General features: G+C 41.3%; 1 protein-coding gene and 1 long non-coding RNA gene across 2 annotated transcripts; one reads left to right on the top strand and one right to left on the bottom strand.

Annotated features, from left to right (window-relative positions):
* Positions 1 to 49: 49 nt before the first annotated feature.
* Positions 50 to 828, bottom strand: psmg3 (proteasome (prosome, macropain) assembly chaperone 3). Its single transcript, XM_077009224.1, has 2 exons — positions 613 to 828; positions 50 to 525 (listed from the first exon to the last, which is right to left on the bottom strand). Exons 1-2 carry the CDS (start codon positions 826 to 828, stop codon positions 373 to 375), a joined length of 369 nt encoding a protein of 122 aa, XP_076865339.1. The 3' UTR covers positions 50 to 372.
* A 14-nt stretch (positions 829 to 842) lies between these two features.
* LOC143517094 (uncharacterized) lies at positions 843 to 16152 on the top strand. The gene is made up of 2 exons (XR_013131843.1): positions 843 to 1053; positions 15128 to 16152. It is a non-coding gene; the product is annotated as an uncharacterized LOC143517094 (long non-coding RNA).
* The last annotated feature ends 2918 nt before the right edge of the window (positions 16153 to 19070 follow it).

Raw genomic sequence — 19070 nt, 5'->3', positions numbered from 1 at the left:
TTCATCACGTGCTCTCATTTGTACAGGTGCACATGAGGCTCCCAAGAAATTGGATTAAAAAACTTTATTTAGAAATGTCAAAACAGTTTAATAAAAATCGGTAAGGCAAAAAAAACAAACAAAAAACAAAAAAGAATACAGCTGTAAATACATGAATAACATTTTTCTAATAGCCATCAACACCATTCTCACGTTCAACAGTGACACTCATTTTCCTGGAGGGAAATACTTTTTGTTTTTATTAACAGACATAACTAGAATAGGACCAATGTAGGAAACGTATAACAGCAAAATAAAAAATAGACTTTTCACATGTAGCATTTGGGTCTGTGCAGCATTTCGTCTGTCAGTAATTGTAGAAAGTTCTTCTGGTCACCATACTTGGCAACTTTTGATCATATCTTTCATAACTGTGAGATTCTCGGCGCTGCAGTCTTTAAGCGCGAGCCCCAAAAGGACAGGGCGGTTTCCCGCTTCTTGGGAAACAAACGCCGCCACATTTTTGGCCACGACGTGCGTGAGAGCCTGTGAAAAGAGAAGACGGGAAACATGAGCCCCGAGACGCTTTACATCGCTCAAAGGAACTGCGTTGGCGCGGTTATTAACGTGTACCTCGTCCTTCCCGAGCAGCACCTTGGTGGTGAAGAAGGGGCTGCTGACGTCACTGGCGCGCGCGTCAGGCGTGACGGACACGAGCGTGCCGATCTTCCCGTACTGTGTAACTACAACGAAGATGTAGTTGCTGAACTCGCTGCAAACAACCTGAGTTGATATTCCATTTATTGCTTTTTCTTTCAGTCTTGTTCTGATGAGTGGTTGAAAGGCCATGGAGAATGCGGTCACCTAAAAGCACAGAGAAACGTGACGTTAAGAGCAGGCGAGTCCCTGGTGCAGCCTCCTTGTGCCAGGGAACCTGGTGGCTGCATTACTCCACTAACGCCACCATGGAAACTGTACTGCTAAAAATCGCACTCTGTCCTGTTCGTATCACTCATGACAATGCTTCCCTTATTTTAATGCAAGGACATGCAAGCAGTAAATGTCCACTGTGAGGCAAGTATGAACCTTTATTTTCTCTCTTGCGCTTGTGCATAAACATACAGTGGCTGTACCGGCTGGATGTGGCACCTGAGGACATGGTTAGCCTACAAGGCTATCAAAACTAGCCTATTACGCTAACTTCATACACCAACGTTGTATTCCCTGTATACATCCCCCGAATAGTACTGTAGTATTAGTAGGCAGACTGGGCCCTATTTCCACCCCAGCGAGGTGCGTGTAGACCCGGTGCAGGGCAAAGGAAACACCGTGGCTCCCCACCGAGTATGTACAAAACTGGCGGTGTGCAGAATTTACACCTTATTTTAGCTAATATTAAACAAAGTGTGATGGAAATAGTGAAATTTATCTTACCGTCGCTTCCACCTGCCGGTCTAGCAACAATCAGGTTGTGCTTAAAAAGAAAGTTTCAGGTGTTCTTTCGACCGATGGTTTGTAAATCAGCGAATCTGTACACACACCAGCATTACTTCCGCTCAAGATGTCGCGCATGCGCGCTGAGGTTAAAGCGTTATGACGATAGTGTGCGCGTTAGGCCTATATGTTGTTTTTAAAATAATGTTACCTTAGTTATCTAATAACGGTGACTTATATTTTATCATTATTGCATCTGTTATTTTGTCAGCTAGAATTTTAATTACATGGGGCAAATGACATATCTCCATAAATAAGTTAATATGTGGTGATGCTATTCAGGACTGGTATTCACTGGACTGGAAAGATGAGAAAGATTGTTATGGAGAGCCTTGAGCATTGCATGTAACGTTAACGGTTACATAATTAGTCTAGAGTCGAGTAGAAAATGGAAATGATTTTGTACATTAGTTTTCACCGAGTCTGTGATTTGAGTCTGGAGCCTTTGAGTACACTTTGAGCTTTTTTGAGGTCATGATGTTTGGATACAACTTTATTTGTTTCTCAGTGAGCAAAATTGTACCTAAAAATCTGACACAGTAAAAGTTGTTAATTCCACGTTTCATTAAATTTGCTTCACAGAGTGTATGTAGTAAAAATATTCATACTTTTATATTCTTTATAGTCATACTTTTATATACTTTTAAGTGATGGTCCTTTAACAACTTCACAAGCACTCATCACGTAAGTGGAGAAAGCACTTCAATATAATTGACCCAGTGTAATTATAAGTATAAAATATAAATAAATAATTATACTTGCACTTCTTCAATGACAACATTTATTATCCAAACTATATTCAGAAATCCCTGAAAATTAATGATTAAATAAACATTTGTTTTGAAGGTAGTATAGTGGCATGTTTTATAAACATAGCCCTTTGCTGAGTGGGTGCCACAAATGGCACTACAGGCTTGATGAAAAGTAATAAAAAAAAACACATGAATGGCTGAAAACACATGAATGGCTGTAGAAAGGTTTTTTTGCCATGTGAACATTGAGTATGGCAGTAAAATGTATAATGTATTTTGTACATGGGCACCCCAAATTAAATATTTATATTTGTTTAAACCAATAAATATTTAAAACATCATTAATAATGAACAAAATTGATCCAAGTTGTAAATACTTAGACTGGAATGGGTTTTTAGGCTTAATGGTCAAATGTGTCTGAGAAAGAGGTTAAATATGCACCTTTGCACTGGGGCTACGACAGTAACTGTGTTAGTGAACTTTTAATCTCTCAGTGACAGTTTGACCTTTTCCAGGCTACAGGGTAAAACCATAAAAACCCCTTAGAATGTAAGAAGCCTGTAATTGAAGAATCTTTGTGCAGTGGAGATCTGTTGTCTTTCTGCTTCCGATTCTGAAAAAATAATGCAACGTTTCTCACAGCACAATATATTTCTCTTTTGACTGTACAGTTGGGGCTGTCTCATGTTATGAAATATGCCATATTATTTCAGAGTTATTTATGCTTAAATGAAGTGGGAAACTGCAGATTTTCTGACGGCTGAAGGGAATAATTACTTTGCTGCTCCCTTAAGCATTTAATTGTGGGTCTCCTTCTGTCAGTGCCAGGTTTTCATATTTTTAGGTTTTGTTTTTTACTTCATTTCTAGTTTGAAAATATATTGTAGTGCTATGTAAAGGAAAGCCATCTTTAGCATAACATTGTTTTTAAGATTTTTCTGTTTGCTGGCATATGAGAGATTTGTTTATCAGTTGCAGCATTTAAAGGTAGAGGTGAAACTATATGAGACATATTTGAGACCCATTTTTGAGACATATTTTTTGTCTCAAAAACCTGATGTGCATTCTGTGGATAGAGACTTGAAAAAAAGACTTCTGTGCTACTAAATGTCCTTTGTCAGTCGAAACTAAAAACACTTAATAAGAATGAAATGTCTGAGAGGTTAGCCTTTAAGAAGCTCTTTTTGTCAGGTACTCTGCCTGCCTTGTCCTGTCAGATGGGCTTCTGTGGCTGTGTCACACCTCTCCAAGCCTGGCTCGTTTGACAGACTGTGTCATGTTCAGAGGGCACCGGGCTGCCACTGCTCCGCTGGGCTTATTCTGGAGGATCTGACTCGCTCATCCACCTGAAAGAAGGTGCCATGTCTGCACTTTCATTGCTCCCGCTTCTCCTTTCATCCGCCTAACCATGGCAGGTCTCTCCTCTCGCTCGCCGTCTCCACCTGTCAGTCCCGTTCTCTTGCCCCGGTGGTATGTAGTCTGCCCGAGTGTGACAGATGACTGCTTTAACTCTGCTTTGTAGCACAAGCCTCTTCCTTGTTTTACAAAATACTGCAGCAGATAATCAAGTCTAATCAGATGTCAGAGAGTGATCTAAAGTATGAGTAATAGATCTCCAATGCTCTGTAGAGAAAGAACCACTGTGTTGACATCTACAGTATTTAAGTATTAAGTCCAGCTGGACATAAATCAACACTAAGAGTAAATGCAGCACTGTGGGTGATATTTATGCTTTCAATCATGTATTTACTGCAGTCTTTCATATTAGAATGAAATAGTTTTAATGCAGTTGTTATGAAACTTCTGTACAATTTGTTACATTATCCAATATTGATTGTAACACTAGTAGATGCTTTTTAAAAAGACAGGAATCTGTGATCTTTCTTACATATTCATTCATGTTCCCAGTCTTTCTGTTTTCACTCCAGTTCCCCTTTCTCTCTAGAAACAAACGGGCTCCGCTGGGTGAAAGTCGTTCACCTTGATTACTACCCATGTATTGATATTCCCTGTGGCCCAGAGCTCTGTAGCCCATGCTCCCATGCAATTTCTTTAAAAGGTCCATGAGGCGCATTGTGGGTCGTTTTCATTTGTAACAAGCACATGGCCTTTCTTCACTGAGACAGTTTTGCAACACTGGTACATCCTCCTCGGGTTGGTCGGATATGGTTGTGCAGGGCTTCAGTGCAGCAGCAGTTACTCCAATCAGTCTGTGATAGTGATTTGTGTGCGTGTGTAATGGAGTGGTTCGTATTCCCCATTATGACATGAAGAGATGTGTCTGCCACATTGCACAGTTGAGACGTTGGTCTGGTAGATGTATTCGTTTCCAGGATAAGGTTTTCCAACAAGCCAAAGACCTTTTAGAGATGAGCCAAGCCAAACATGTCAAAGACAACAAAGATGAGCAATCCATCAGCATATTAAGGAGCTGGCAAGGAAAAGGGTGACGGAAGGGTCACGTCCAACACACTGAAAGCTACTTAGAGCGTCCCATGCACGAGTAGCCGAGCTCCCTTGTGTAATTGATCATCTATCATCGTCATACTCTCAATGTCCCAATGATTAGTGATATCAATTAAAGTAAATGCAGAATAATTGTATCAGCCTCGCATAATAACATCAAACTCCCCTGGGTACATTTGCCAAGCCAAATCAGTTAGTGGGATTTCCAGATAAAACGCACCACTTCTGTTCAACCCTAATGGACCATTTGCAGTAGGGTTGGACAGTGTTGTTATTAACCAACATGAGACCGTTGAGGCAGAGTGAATCTCAAACCACCTATTTTCTGTCAGTGAGATGGTTAGGCAATCGGGCTGGCAGCTGTTAGCACCAGGTTAAACGGACGTGCGCCCACAGAAAATACGACGCTGAGCTCTCTGAGCCGCAGCACAGCGCCGACGGCCCAATATGATGCTTTTTTAAGGGCAGCAGGCAGAGAGCACTGTCTATCGTGCCTAATCAAAGCAAAGAACAAACACACACATTGTTCATGAGCACAGTGTGCAGAAGAGGCCTATCACTTTAATATCTGTTTTATGTTCCGCTGGAAACGACTGTGGTGTTCAGGCCCATTTTTTCTACTCCCACAGCAGCGAGATAAGGCTGATTGGCTGGCAGGTTTTAATTAAAAAGACGTTTCTTCCCCCAGTGTTAGTGACGCACTGAGCCACATACCTTCACTCTTTTGTTCCGGCTTTCCCCTCAAAAGCAGCTGCTCAGTCTGCCTTTTCTCCAGCCAGCTTTTCTAATGAGGAGAGGATTATACAGGCATGATGGACGTTGCAAATTCACTCGACAGTGGCGACATGACTTGAATTGGCCTGATTAAAGAGCTTTTGTCCCATAGCCGTGGCAAGTAATTATTCACACTCCTGAGACACGAGTCAAAGGCGTGCGAAATTAGCGCGAACCGAAGGTTGCAGCTGTACGGGTTCTTTAAAGCCTTGTCATACGCCATTGACCTAGGACGTGGTGGAGACTGATGTGCGAAATCCTGGCAGCTAGTCTGTGTGATGTTACATTATTGTTGCCTGGACCATAAAGCTCTTTGAAAGTAGTTCTTCCCAAACCAAAGGTTCTATGACTGCAGGGCGCCCAGGATGAAGGACAGGTGGCGGTTAATCTGGGATTCTTCTTGGTCAGTTGTTTCCAGGATCATACCAATACTCATGTGAGACATCAGCTGTGAGGACAGTAACCTTTTTACTCAAACACTCAAACTCACTGATATACAGCAGTGAATAGTGGATGTTGTGAATGCTGGATATATAGTAAAAGTAATTATCTACCCATTATGAAAAGTTCCTTCCTTCTTTGGTGAAGATCTGTGATGCATATCTGTGCCTGTTTATGTCACAAGAAAGAGATAATCAGTGTCTTTGATACTATCTGAATGGAGTGTTATATTCATCACATCGCAAGGATAAATTGTGTCTCGGGCCCTTAGGAAAGGAAATCTTATTGATTTGTAAGACTAGATTCATGACTTAAGTGGAACTCAACAATACAAGTAATGAAAATTACTGCCATCTGGATACGACTGTGAGGGGCTCATCCATGAAATAAGTCTAACTCCCTATCAATACAAGCACATGCCTACGCAAAAACACACATCTAAGCAGGCAAGTGTACACACGCGCACACACAAACACATGTTTTCCCTTCTTGACCACTAGAGTGCTGTGCAGCCTTACAGATAGCACTGTCATGTTCAATGAGCTTAACACAATGCCTAAGTCAGAATCACTGTTATTACAGGGTTCCTCACATCAGAATCACCATTACAGAGTTCTTCATGTCAGAATCACTGTTATTACAGGGTTCCTCATATCAGAATCACCATTACAGGCTTCCTCATGTCAGAATCGTTATTACAGGGTTCCTCATGTTAGAATCACCATTACAGGGTTCTTCATGTCACAATCATTATTATAGGGTTCCTCACGTCAGAATCACCATTACAGGGTTCTTCATGTCAGAATCACTTTACAGTGTTGTTCACATTAGAATCATTTTTACAGGGTTGCTCACATAAGAATCACTATTACAGATTACCTCACATCAGAATTAATTTTCAGTTTTGCTCACATCAGAATCATTTTACAGGATTGCTCACATCAGAATCATTTTTACGGTTTGCTCACATCAGAATCACTATTACAGGGTTCCTCACATCAGAATCACTATTACAGGGTTCCTCCCATCAGAATCACTATTACAGGGTTCCTCCCATCAGAATCACTATTACCGGGTTCCTCACATCAGAATCACTGTTATTACAGAGTTCATCAGAGAAAATATTTATTCGAAATGACTACAGAATCAAAATCAACCTTTTTTTAGTTGATGAGTTCCAGTTTGTGCTGGTTTTCAGTGCCTAAAGCCTAAAGCCAGTGTGTACTGGCCAAGTCCTTTATGGGAGTTATGTAGATTATACAAATAAATATATGCTTATTTCATTTGGTATCCAGTAACCTTGAATGGAAATGTATTAAAATTGAATTGAAATCCTTTCACACACTTAATAAAATTAACATGAGCATGCAGGGCTGTGTTATGTTCTGCAAAACCTTCATTTATTATTTAACATGGTTGTAGGAAGTCTGCTTTGGGGAAATAGGTGCTATATAATTTAAGCTCTTTCTAAATCATCCACTTCGAATGGATGTCATCGCCATTCCAAGACTGTGATAAACACATTTGGCCTTAATATCCAAATGTTAAACCTGACATCACAACAGAACATCAAAACCAGGACATTTTGATAAATGAACGGTGTGACAGTCCGTTCAAAACAGCTGCAAAATAACCTAGTTTTGCATGTCTGCTAAAAAGAAAAACGAGAGAGAGAAGCTAACATTAGTATAAGCATCCAAGACTGCTTAAGGCATTGCACCATTTAACACCATGAGGTTAAAAGACTTCAATCCAGTTGTCCTGTGATACAATGTCAATGGGACTGTGGGTCTAACCTTGGAAATGCACACAGGCTGGTTCAGTGAGTTAGCTGGAGCTCTGGCAGCCTGATGGAGAACCGGGCAAGTGGAGGTGGCTGTAAGCCCACTGAGGGGAGTGTGTGATGAAGAGCACGCGCCTGTGCTCAGGGAGAGAGAGAAAGATGGAGAGAGAGAGAAAGAGGGAGGAATAGAAAGGAACAACACCCTGGCCCTATAGGCTGACCTTGCAGATTTCAGTTCCAGGAAGTCCGGGCTTGGCATTCCCACCATGAAATAAACATGTTGGCCACACAAACGTTGCCAGAATGATGCAGCCCACATCCCCCACTCCCCCCTTCATCGAACTGCCTCACCCTGGAAAAGTGCGCATGCAGCGTGTGGTGTAGTGCTGCCTGCGTCTGCTCTGTGCCAGGGGATGAGGTGGAGCGACGTAGCAGCACAACATTAACTGACAACACTGTTACCAAAGCTTTTCTTTGTTAGTGTGAACAGGAACACGCACAAAAAAAGGCTTTAGCAAGGGCGCTGTCAGGGCACACAAAGGCCTTTAAATAGCGTTTACACATGTGGCCTCGTCCCTAACTTCTCAGTGGAGCATCTCCTCAGGAATAATACCATGTTTCACAGTGGCATAAATAAACAGCCTGACTGCTCCGCGCACCAGCCATTGTACCATTAGTGAGGCCAGAGATGACAGTCATGACAGCCCAGCTGATTAGTTTGTTGGTCAGTCCAAGTATGAGAGGGAGCTGGTGGAGGTGTGTAATCAAAGTCTGCTCCCTTTGCACTGTCCCTGTCAGCCGACCCCCTCATTACGGGCAAACAGCACCGGCGCTGGTGCCACGTCCCTCAGCTCCACGGCCCGCGTGCTCTGAGCGCGGGAGCAGGCGGCGTGGTGACGAGCTCTCCGAGCAGGCTCCTTACTCTCGGCAGGATGGGCGGATTCCCCATCCTGCCTCAGTGGAGCTTCTGCTTCTCTATCTCTCTTATTACACTAATTACAGGGCTAAACAAAGCTATTATTAGACCTGCTCTTTGTTTACTTTGTCGTCTTTTCTCTTTCCAGCTGCAACGCTCCTGCTCCGTCATGTACATGCTTGTGGCAGGGGTGTGGGGCCAGGCGGGTGGGGCCAGGGGTCTCCGTGACAGTAATAGTCCAGGCAGTTCCCATGATGACTGAAGAGAGAATTTATTAAGATCATTAAAGCACAGTACTTGATCTTCGGAAATTATTTTTAAAATGCCCATCACACATTCGCAGGTACGATTCTCTAAATTAAAAGTAGCTGATTAACTTGTGACAGCGGCTGTCATTGTGTCTCCTGATCAACTGGGCTCGCCTGCTGTGTTAAATTCAAATTATTCTTTGAGGGCTTTTGTTTATGTACTGAAATATTAAACATTCAGGAGGATTTGCACAGACCCAAAAGTAACTTGTCATGGCTCTATTCTACTATTGATTGATTATCCAGTGAATTAGTCAGGGACTTTAATTATTTACTTGCCAAATGGACAGAATCATCAAGAGAGATGACATGGGAAGGGCAGGACGTGAGTGCAGTAGTTAGGTTATTATTGAGATGGCAGTCTAATTACAAAGAGCACCAGTGAGAATATAAGTCAGATTCATCTTTATTGACTGAGCCAAATATGATATGTGTGGCTGTGCAGTAACGGTTCTCCAAAAGGACTGTGTTGTGATTATGGGCTGAGGTCTTTACACAGCTACATGTCACAGATTGGCCCCGGTTGGAAAGGATATCAATAAAATTGATCATGCATGAGAGAAAATATTTGGGGTTTAATAACCTTTTCTCCTATGCAATCTAATAATCATATGCGTTTATTAGATTCCAGTTGTGCTTTTAGTGCTCTGGTGGTGTGTGTGCACATACAATAACAGAGAAAGGAGAGGGAATATATAGTGCAGTGTACTTGGGGAAGATACGTGGAGATGTAGAGATATAAAAAAATTGTAGTGAAGTACACAAAGTTTCCAGAGAAACAGGATGGAGGTCTTTCATCAGCTGTGCAAGCAAAGTGCAAAGTGCTTATATATATATATATAAGTGCTGTCAATTCCAGGTGCCGCAATTAAAAGTCCTCACCAGGATTTTGCTCAGGCTTCCTGGATTGTGTTGATTCCACTAATTTTACCTGGATTGCTAATTAGAAAATCTAGCAAGCTTGAGCAAAATCCTGGCCTTTCTGGCTAGGACTTTCAGCACATCCCACAGATAATCGACCAGATTGAGATCTGGGGAATTTGGAGGCCAAGTCAACACCTTGAACTCTTGTCATGTTTCTCAAACGATTCCTGAGTTTGTGCACCATGACAGAGTGCATTGCCCTTACTTACAGGGGCGACTGCTATTAGAGATTATTATTGTCATATAGCAGAATATTTGGCCTGCAACAGTGTTGACATAGGTACTAACTAGGGCTGTGTACAATATGTTGATACAGCAATACATTAAAAGTTTAAATTCTTTATATTCCTATATACCAGCACTACACCGCACAAGACCTGCCATTTTGGAGATGCCCTGAGCCAGTCGCATAGTCATAACAATTTGGCCCCTGTCAAAGCTGGTCGGATCCTTATGCTTGTCCATTTTCCCTGTTTTCAACACCTCAACGTCAGCAGCTGACTGTTCACTTCATGCTTAATAATGTTCCTGATATTGCTCCAGTGTTCTCATGCTGTTGTATGCTTCAGGTCAAGTGTAAACCCCAGCCTGGAGTTTGGGGCACTTTGGAAAAGGTTTTCACCCAGTATTGCTTTACTTTTTTCCCCTGCATCTGTCTTCCCCTTTTCTTGACTAGTCTCCCAGTCCTTGTCACAGAAAAGCATCCCTACAGCATGGTTCTGCCTCCACTGTGTTTGACTGTAGGAAGGGTACTAATGAGGTGATTCTCAGTGCCTGGTTTCCTCTATACATACTGGGAATTGTGGCCAATCTTCATTTCATTAGACCAGAGGATCTTGTTTCTATATGGTCTGAGAGTTGTACAGATGCCTTTTAGCATACTGCATGTGTGTTAATGGGCTTTTTAGTAAGGAATGGCTTTCATCTAGCCACTCTACCGTAAGGGTGGAGTGTTGCACTGATGGTTTTTCTGTAATGTTTCCCATCTCCACAAAGGAACTCTTTATCTCATTCATTGACCGTTGTGCTCTTGTTAACCTGACTGACCAAGGTCTTGCATTCATCTGGGCGGTCAGATATAGAGACACTGTGGATAGTTCTCTTCTTCAGTGTTCATACAATGTTCTTATAGACTTCGATCTGTGCTAAGACATAATCTTGCTTGCTGGACAGTAGTCTCAACCTCTGTTTTCTAAGGTAGACTACAACTTATTCTTCTGATAAGACTCATGACTTTCGTCAGAATGGACTTTCTTTTCAATAAATGGTGGAATTAACCAGTAATGTGTGGCGATTTTAATATAATCTACAAATTGTGATGTTTGCTTCTATTTGATAATTGTCCATTGTCTCAATATTTTTTTACTACTTGATCATCATTAATTTGCATAATTAATCTGAATCAGTTCACTTGTGTTGCTTACTTCATGTTTATTGTTAACATATTGTTAACCAATCATAACCGTGTTCTCTAGAAATCTTATATGAACCAATTCGAAAAAATATATTGAAGTCAGAAATTTGTAACTTCAAGAAAGTAGGAAATAAATTAAATCAAGTCACTTCACCCAGCTTAGGGTTTGATACTGTTTGAAAACTTAATTCTAAGCCAATTAGATATGAAATAGTTTAAGAAATATATGATTTTCTTTAGTTTTACTGACTCGTGGTGAACCTTATAGAATGCCTTACAAGAATAATTTCTAAATGGCTGTTGAATATACATGATCCAAGTTATGCCCTTTCCCCGGTGTACATCTGATAAAGACCCCTGTAGTCAGTGTAGAGTGGAAGAGGAGAACATGCGAGAAAGACACACAGGGGAGTGGAGTGTGAGATCTCTAGACTGCAAGGCATGAGGAGAAAGACATCTGTGAGAAGAAGTCGAGACTTACATTTTTTTTAATTAAGCCGATAATCTCTCGCTGAGGGATTAAACAGACACAAGTTTCATGTTGTTTCATTTTATTTTGTTTTAATGCTCAAGCACCTTGCTATGTTGAATGAGACTGGAGTTTTATCGTATGGTTGGCGAGATGAACTATTCTAAAATAATCATCAAATGTAAGAACGGGCCACATAGCCACCGATGCCAAGACTCCTGCTTCTGAAACGCCTACCCAGAAAGACCTCTGACTATTCCAACCGAGCCAGCTCCGGAAATCCAATCACACGGATCAAGAAAGCCCGGTTGCTTCGTTGTCATGGGCCTACAGCGCTTGCACAGGACTGAACCAGCAAGATGACTGGTGACAGACTCTCTCTGTGTCCTCCATATGGGTTGACATGGTCATGCCCAAAGAGTCATTGGGACATTTTCAATTCTTTTACATTACTAATTGGTATCAATAGTTAATTGAATGTTTCTATATCAAAAGTGGATCAGTTAACTTCACCCTTCCTTCTTCTGTTCAGTGCTGCTCACTAGTCACCCTTCAGGTTGCCTAGCAATACTCTTCCATTTCCTTGGAAGTCTTCCTGTTATTTTTTTAGTCGTGCTCAGTTCATCACGAATCTTGTTTGAGTAGTAAGTTTTTCCTTTTGTTGATTGTTGTTTGGTTTGCTACTGCAGTCTATTCCGCCGGTCAATTACACTCACAGGTTATTTAAACAATTCTCCCTTTTTGTTCTTTTCTTCCTTGATTCTGTTTAGCCATGCTTGGTCCTTCGTGAAACTCATTTGGGTTCATTTTGTTTGGTTATGTTTCTACATTTGCTTTACTATAGCAATTTTAGTTAACTCCATACCTAGGGTTAGGGTTAGCTGCAACATTTATGATTCAAGAGAAGAATTATAATTACCTGTAGACTAGAAATCACTACATTGTTGAATTTTTGACTTTCATGATTTGAGGCTGAATTAATAACCATTGAAGTAATTCAAGTGAATCCATTTCTCCTGCCAATTTGGGTGGATCCCCAGTTAATCTGAATTCTTATCGACAACTTATTAAAGAGTTAATATTCCTAGGCTTAGTTTTCAGTCTGAAATACTGAACTATAGATGGGTGTGCTTTATGTATTTGTGTTCTCTCTGCTCAGTGAGGTATAGGTGATGTTTCAGAGACATTTTAAGAACTGTTGACAGAGGCAGGTGCACCAGAGCTCCACTGCAAGTGTCATAACAATCGGTATAAACTCTTATGTAAATGTGATATAGCTGTATTTCAGTTCTTATTTTTAATAAATGTAGTTATTAAATGTAGTAGTTATTAAAAAGTTATTTAAAATGTCTTCATGATTTGTGGAGTAATATGATTGATTTTACACATGTGAGTATATATGGATATAATGATTAATGTAGTAAAAAAGAAAGTGAAGAGATGTAAATGACACTAGAATATCTGATGCATTCAAACTGCATCTGATTTTTCAGTGTTAAGAATGACTTAACCTTGTGGTTTTTCTTCTGAAACGTAACACCATGTTAATGTTGATCATGTTTGTTTAATTCTCTTTTCAAATGTTCATTTCTGCATGGAGACTCAAAGCTTTAGCTGTGTCAGTGGGAGTGTTCTCAAACTCAGGGTGAGGCTGGTGTCTTGTGTCGTTCTGTGCTTTCAGGAACGCTGCCTTTTTAATGACTTTCGGTTTTTAATGGAACATGCAGTGACACTCGCTAAGCCCCGGAGAAGCCAGCGGTGACAGGAATCCAAATGTAGAGTGCAGCATAATCGCCTTCACTCCCCGTACTCGTCGAAAATTAAAATAGATCCTTTAATTCCAATGACTTTTTTTCTGTCATAAAGTTTCTGTCAACTTTATTCATCCACAGACACACAAGAATTAAACTGAAAATAAGTGTGAATATTTATGTAATCGTTTCTACTTTACACAATATAGGATATCAAAGCACATAAAAATAGCTACTGAATGGCCAAAGGAATGTGGCGATGTGGACACCCACTAATTATCGAGTTGAGGTGTTTCAGCCACACCCACCGCTAACAGGTGTGTAAGATCAAGCAGGATTATGCTGAAAGGGCTTTGTGATGGGATACCACATTTGTTTCATGTCAGTTTGTGAAATGTCTGTGATGTTAGTCTCTGGTCTGGTCAACCTCAGTCAGCTATTATTGTAAAAAGGAAAGTGTTCACAAGCAAAAGCGGTTCAGCCATGGAGTGGTCAACTAACGGAATATTCACTATATATAGTGATCTGCTGCATCACTCACAAAGGGTTCCACAGTACGTCTGTAAGCAACGTCACCACAAGAGTTGTGGTTTAGGAGCTTCATAAAATGGGTTTTACATGGCCAAGCAGCTGCATGTAAAGCCTATGAACAATATGTGCACAGCCAGGCACAGGATGAAGTGGCATAACACACACAACACATGGACCACTGGACTCTGGAGCAGTGAATCCATGTTCTCTGCAGTGATGAATATACGAATCTGGATTTTAGGGTTTTGTAGACTGCCGACAGCACAGTTTGTGGAGGATGGATGTCTGAGGTTGTGCACAGAGCACCGACCTAAAACCCACACAACACCTTTGGGATGAAATGGAACATTGATTACAAGTCAGGCTTTCTTCCCAGAAGATTGGAGGCTGTTACAGCCGTAATGGCTGGGGAACACTCCATAAATAATTCACATGGCTTTGTTATGTCCAACAGGCTCATATATGTGTGATCAGCAGGTGTCCACATTCTTTTGAGCATACAGTGTATTTCAGCTACCAAAGCTCAGCTTCACAATTGGAAGTTTTTAAAGAAGAATTCTCCATCTTTTTACAGTTCCTGAAGAATGCATTTTTAGGTTCGAAACATTATGGAGACTTTTGAAATTGTATTGCCATGAAGTTTTTCACATGGTTCAATGAACACACGCGTGAACCTAAAATAAAAAAAATAAAAAGTTACATAACTTAATAAATAAAGCAACTTTGACAGCCTTTCAGTGGATGTACGTGTTTAATATTATTCCTCCACAAACTGGCTGTAGCACTCTTCACATTTTCCCACAAAATGCAGGGCTTGGTGGGAGCGTGTCCCTAAAACCACTAGCCCTGTCATGCTTCCCCACTGCCCATTGAGAAAGTGGATGAAGGGGCAGTTTCGGAAGACGGGTCCTCTATTAATTACCTTGGTGGTCTCAGAGCTGGGCCTTGACAGCAGGTAAATGAGATTCAGGAGGAACAGCTGCAGTTCCTCGTCTATTCTTAGCAGGTAAAGTGCGTGCCGGACGACAAGCTCACCAAACGAGCCACCAAAATGGACGCTGTTGGGCCCTGGTTTAGTAGACTTTGTCACCATTGTGAAATATCTTTATTATTCATCTCCTCAGGCATCACAGGAGACGAGAAGAACAAGGAAGGAGAAAATGGGAAGATTGTTCCAGAAAACATCAACAATCCTAAAAAGTGCCTTGTTACTCTTGAGGTTCCTAACACCTGGGAGCATGTTACAAGACTTTTATGTCTGCGGTTCTTAAACAGGGTTCCATCAATTATTCAGAAGCTTAGTCTTCTCTGAAGGTTCTAGAGATGGATTTGTGGCATATGAGAATTCACTAACTTGGTGGTTAAAATGTCACTTAAAAAGAGTTTTTGGATGCATTAAACCCCTAAAATGACATGGGCTGCTACTGTTAGATCTGTCACTACAACAGTACTATGTATGGACAGGACTTCATTCAAATGTGTTTCTTTCACATTTCTCTACACACCTTTTGCCCCATTTTGCCTTGCAACAGCAATTGCTCATTAAATGGTCCTCCATCCATCAGCACCACCCGATGAAACCAATGGAATATCTGGTGTATTTTGGAGGAGTTGGAGGTGGGGGGATAATGGGCTCCATATTTCAAGACACCGGGGTGATGTTTTTGTGGGTGGACTGAGCCGAATTTGGACATCAATCTCCCCTTCGCCTGCTGCTGATTGGACAGTGTGGGGCTCGGCGCTGAACACAGGTGAACTGACAGGTCCTGGATTCCGCCAGCGCATTATTTACCGTGCCGGGAGACACACATACATTACACACATCTAGGAAAAGGTCATAGAGAAAGATGGAGAGCTGCTTCAAATTGCCTTTCCATCACATTATTGGGCTTTCATGTAGCCCAGCCAGTCTCAGCCATTCACCCAGGGCCTGCACCCTGAATGAATATTCAACACACCATCTTCATTCATCTTGATGGCCGAGGGACCTAATTGGTAGCAGATGTGTTGAATTACGTCTCTTATGCGTACTACTGAAGCTTACTCTGATGGTATGTGCAGCATGGTGTATAAAAGTGTGAAATGCAAATGAGTATACTGTTGATTTGTTTTAAACATATTTACAATTACAATTAAAGATTAGAACCTGTGAGATGTCCTGCACTGCTTTTGTTATCCTCTATACTCTCACCTGAGCACAGTAGCTGGAGGGCCAGGTAGTGAGACACACACATGTACACACTCCACCAACACTACCATGACTTATCCGTTCTCACAACACCCACCGCCATGCCACTACAGTATCAGTGTCACTGCCGTGTTAATGGTTCACTGTCCAAATAATATGGAGGACACCTATGCTCATGAAGAAACCGGGTGCCTTATGTGTGAGCTTCCATCTGTAAAATGCACCCTTAAGATTGGGCATTGGCCTAGTGAAGTGGTAGATGTGTATTGTATGTAGAGAATAATATTGGGAGAACTGGAAAAAAATACAATGGTTAATTGCATGGTCTCATTTTCACAAGGCTGTGCATTCTATAATGGATAAGTGCTGGTTTTCTACAAGTACTTTGTGAGCATGGCGATCTTGGTAAAAGTGCTGTGATTTACAGGTAGTGCTTTACTTCTTTGCAGCTTGTCATTGGTCCAGTGAAGTCCTTTTCAGAAATAGATAACTCATATTGTCACATGTGTCTCTAGTACTGCAGGAACTTTGTTACGTTTTGATTTATTTAATTGCCCTGTGGTTTACACTGAGGGCTACACAAAACTAAATGTAAATGTATTCACAATACTCAAGAACTGTGAGATTCTGCATTCATGAAAATTATGTAGAGTCTTTGAAAGCTTATCACTTATAATTCGTTCATTACTAGTAAGCAACATAAAAGTGAGCAAAACCCCTTTAACTGAATTGGATCCACTGTGTTCCAACCTGTGTCATTTGAATAAGACCTCTGCGTGTTTGAGGCTGACAGCGTCAATTCAAAATGTGATCGAGTAAGTTCCATAACTGGCCTGAGGGAAATCTGTAATGTAACAAAGCAGATTTATCACCCATGGCCTTTCTTCTGTTGTCAACAGTGGTTGGGTTCTGATTGAAATAAAGTGCTGAGAACGTTTTCCCAAGGCATGTAATTTCTGAGATGAATTACTCATTTGCAGTGGAGGTTTGAATCCCACTAGGCATGCACCTAATTGTACAAAAGATATGGGGTGAAAAATATGGATATTTCTCCGCATTTCCTACTTGCCTCTCCAGCTGAAACTCTATGACGTAGGCTTGGCAGTATAAGCTTTAAGACTCTTATTAGCTTTCAACAGCCGCTGTGATCTTTATGACATCGTCGAAATTCATTTTACTGCTCTGCTTGCATGTCTTTGATGAACCTCGTAATTGAAAGGCTAAATTTCATTTTTGTTCATTGCCCTTTCCAAATTGATTCAATCAGTAGCTGAGCTGAACAATTTCATTAATATGCCTGACAACTTTACATTTAATATCAGTAAAAAAAAATATTGCTTTTGCACCATTTTGTTTGAAAGATTTAGAAGATTACGTAGGCTAAGCTAACATGAGCCCTGCACTAGCAGACACGTGCTGTGGACACGCTTCGCAGGTGTTTACCTAATGATTGTTTATAATGCAAGTGCAACGAAAGTCCACGTCACATTTAGGCCGAACAATGTTTCCACACGGGAACTCTTCGAAAGAGCAGCAGTCTTTTCCACTTTTCCATTTCTAAAAATTACTCAGCAAGTCATGTTCCCTATAGCCGTGATTTAAATTTACCTATAGCAAGAGCGATTTGGAATGCCATTCGCAAGGCACGTCACTGCGCGCGCATCTTATTGCGATGAACTACTGCTCACGTGGAGTGGTCGCTTGCAGCACTTCCTGCAATCCCGTGTCTGCGCCGAAAAGATGCTCCGCTAAACTGAACACACAGAGCCCAGATTTTCTCAAGTGTACTCTGTGTCCGTGACAACGTCTGACAGAAGGAGGATAAAGCTGTCTATTTAATGTACCCAGTGAACAGGAAACATCATGTTTCATTTCACCTGATTGCAGCTGCCCTGAAGTCCCTTCAGGACTTTCCGTGTTCCAATTCACCCCCGCCCTCCTGAACGGCACCAATGTAATTAAATTACTCAAATGAGCCATTGCGTAATTTAATAGATATTAATAGGTAAATGCACTGCAGGTCTGTGGTCCCAAATGAAACGTGACATTATTTGTATTAGACTCTTCATGGAGCATGAGCTAGCTATTCCTGAAGAAATACTTTAGAATTACACATTTTTCTGCTTAAAAAGAGAGAACATATATTCTCTGTCCACTGAAAGATAGAATCTAGGTTTGTGGTTAGTCAGTACATCAGTGACCTGAGGCCTGAACAATGCTAATCATGTCTACAGGCACAACCTAAAGACCAAGGTTTTGCTTCAGCATCAGAGCTGACCTCACATACAGTCAGCGGTGGAACTAGACTTTTTTTCAAGGAGTGGCTAAAGGGTCACCAAGGCTTTATCAGAGTCCATATACAAAAGGAAACACATATTTTCTCTTAAAATGACCATTTCCAGTGGGGTGGCACTAGGGGTGGCAAGGGCTCTGTTGGGGGTGGCAATTGCCACCCCTGCCCCCCCTTTGGCTCCACCACTGCATACAGTTCCACTAAGGCTGTGTTTGTCAGTGTACTGACAGTGTTTCAGGATGTGTGGTCCAGGCTAAAACGCCCTTAGATGAGCACAAGTTTGTAAAGCCCTGATCTCATATGGCTGATGATAAATTAGGATGTGGCACAGTGCAGACTTGCATCTTTCATGTGCTGTTTATCACAGCGCTTATGAGCCAGCAAGCCTGGGACCTGCACCTAATTCGTCATCACTACTGCAATAGGATTTATTCAGCAATATTACCCTCCCCCCCTTCTGAAAATACTGTTCAGCAGATGTAACTGTAAAACATGCAGCATGCATGTATCTTATTTAGACTCACATATCACTTGGCTGTGTAATGGGCTAAGACAAATGTGTTTGCTTTTATTTAACCAGGTTAGT

This window comes from Brachyhypopomus gauderio, chromosome 6 (assembly GCF_052324685.1).
Source record: "Brachyhypopomus gauderio isolate BG-103 chromosome 6, BGAUD_0.2, whole genome shotgun sequence".
NCBI lineage: Eukaryota > Metazoa > Chordata > Actinopteri > Gymnotiformes > Hypopomidae > Brachyhypopomus > Brachyhypopomus gauderio.
Note: the sequence above shows the minus strand (reverse complement) of the source record. Positions and strands in the feature narration are given on the sequence as shown.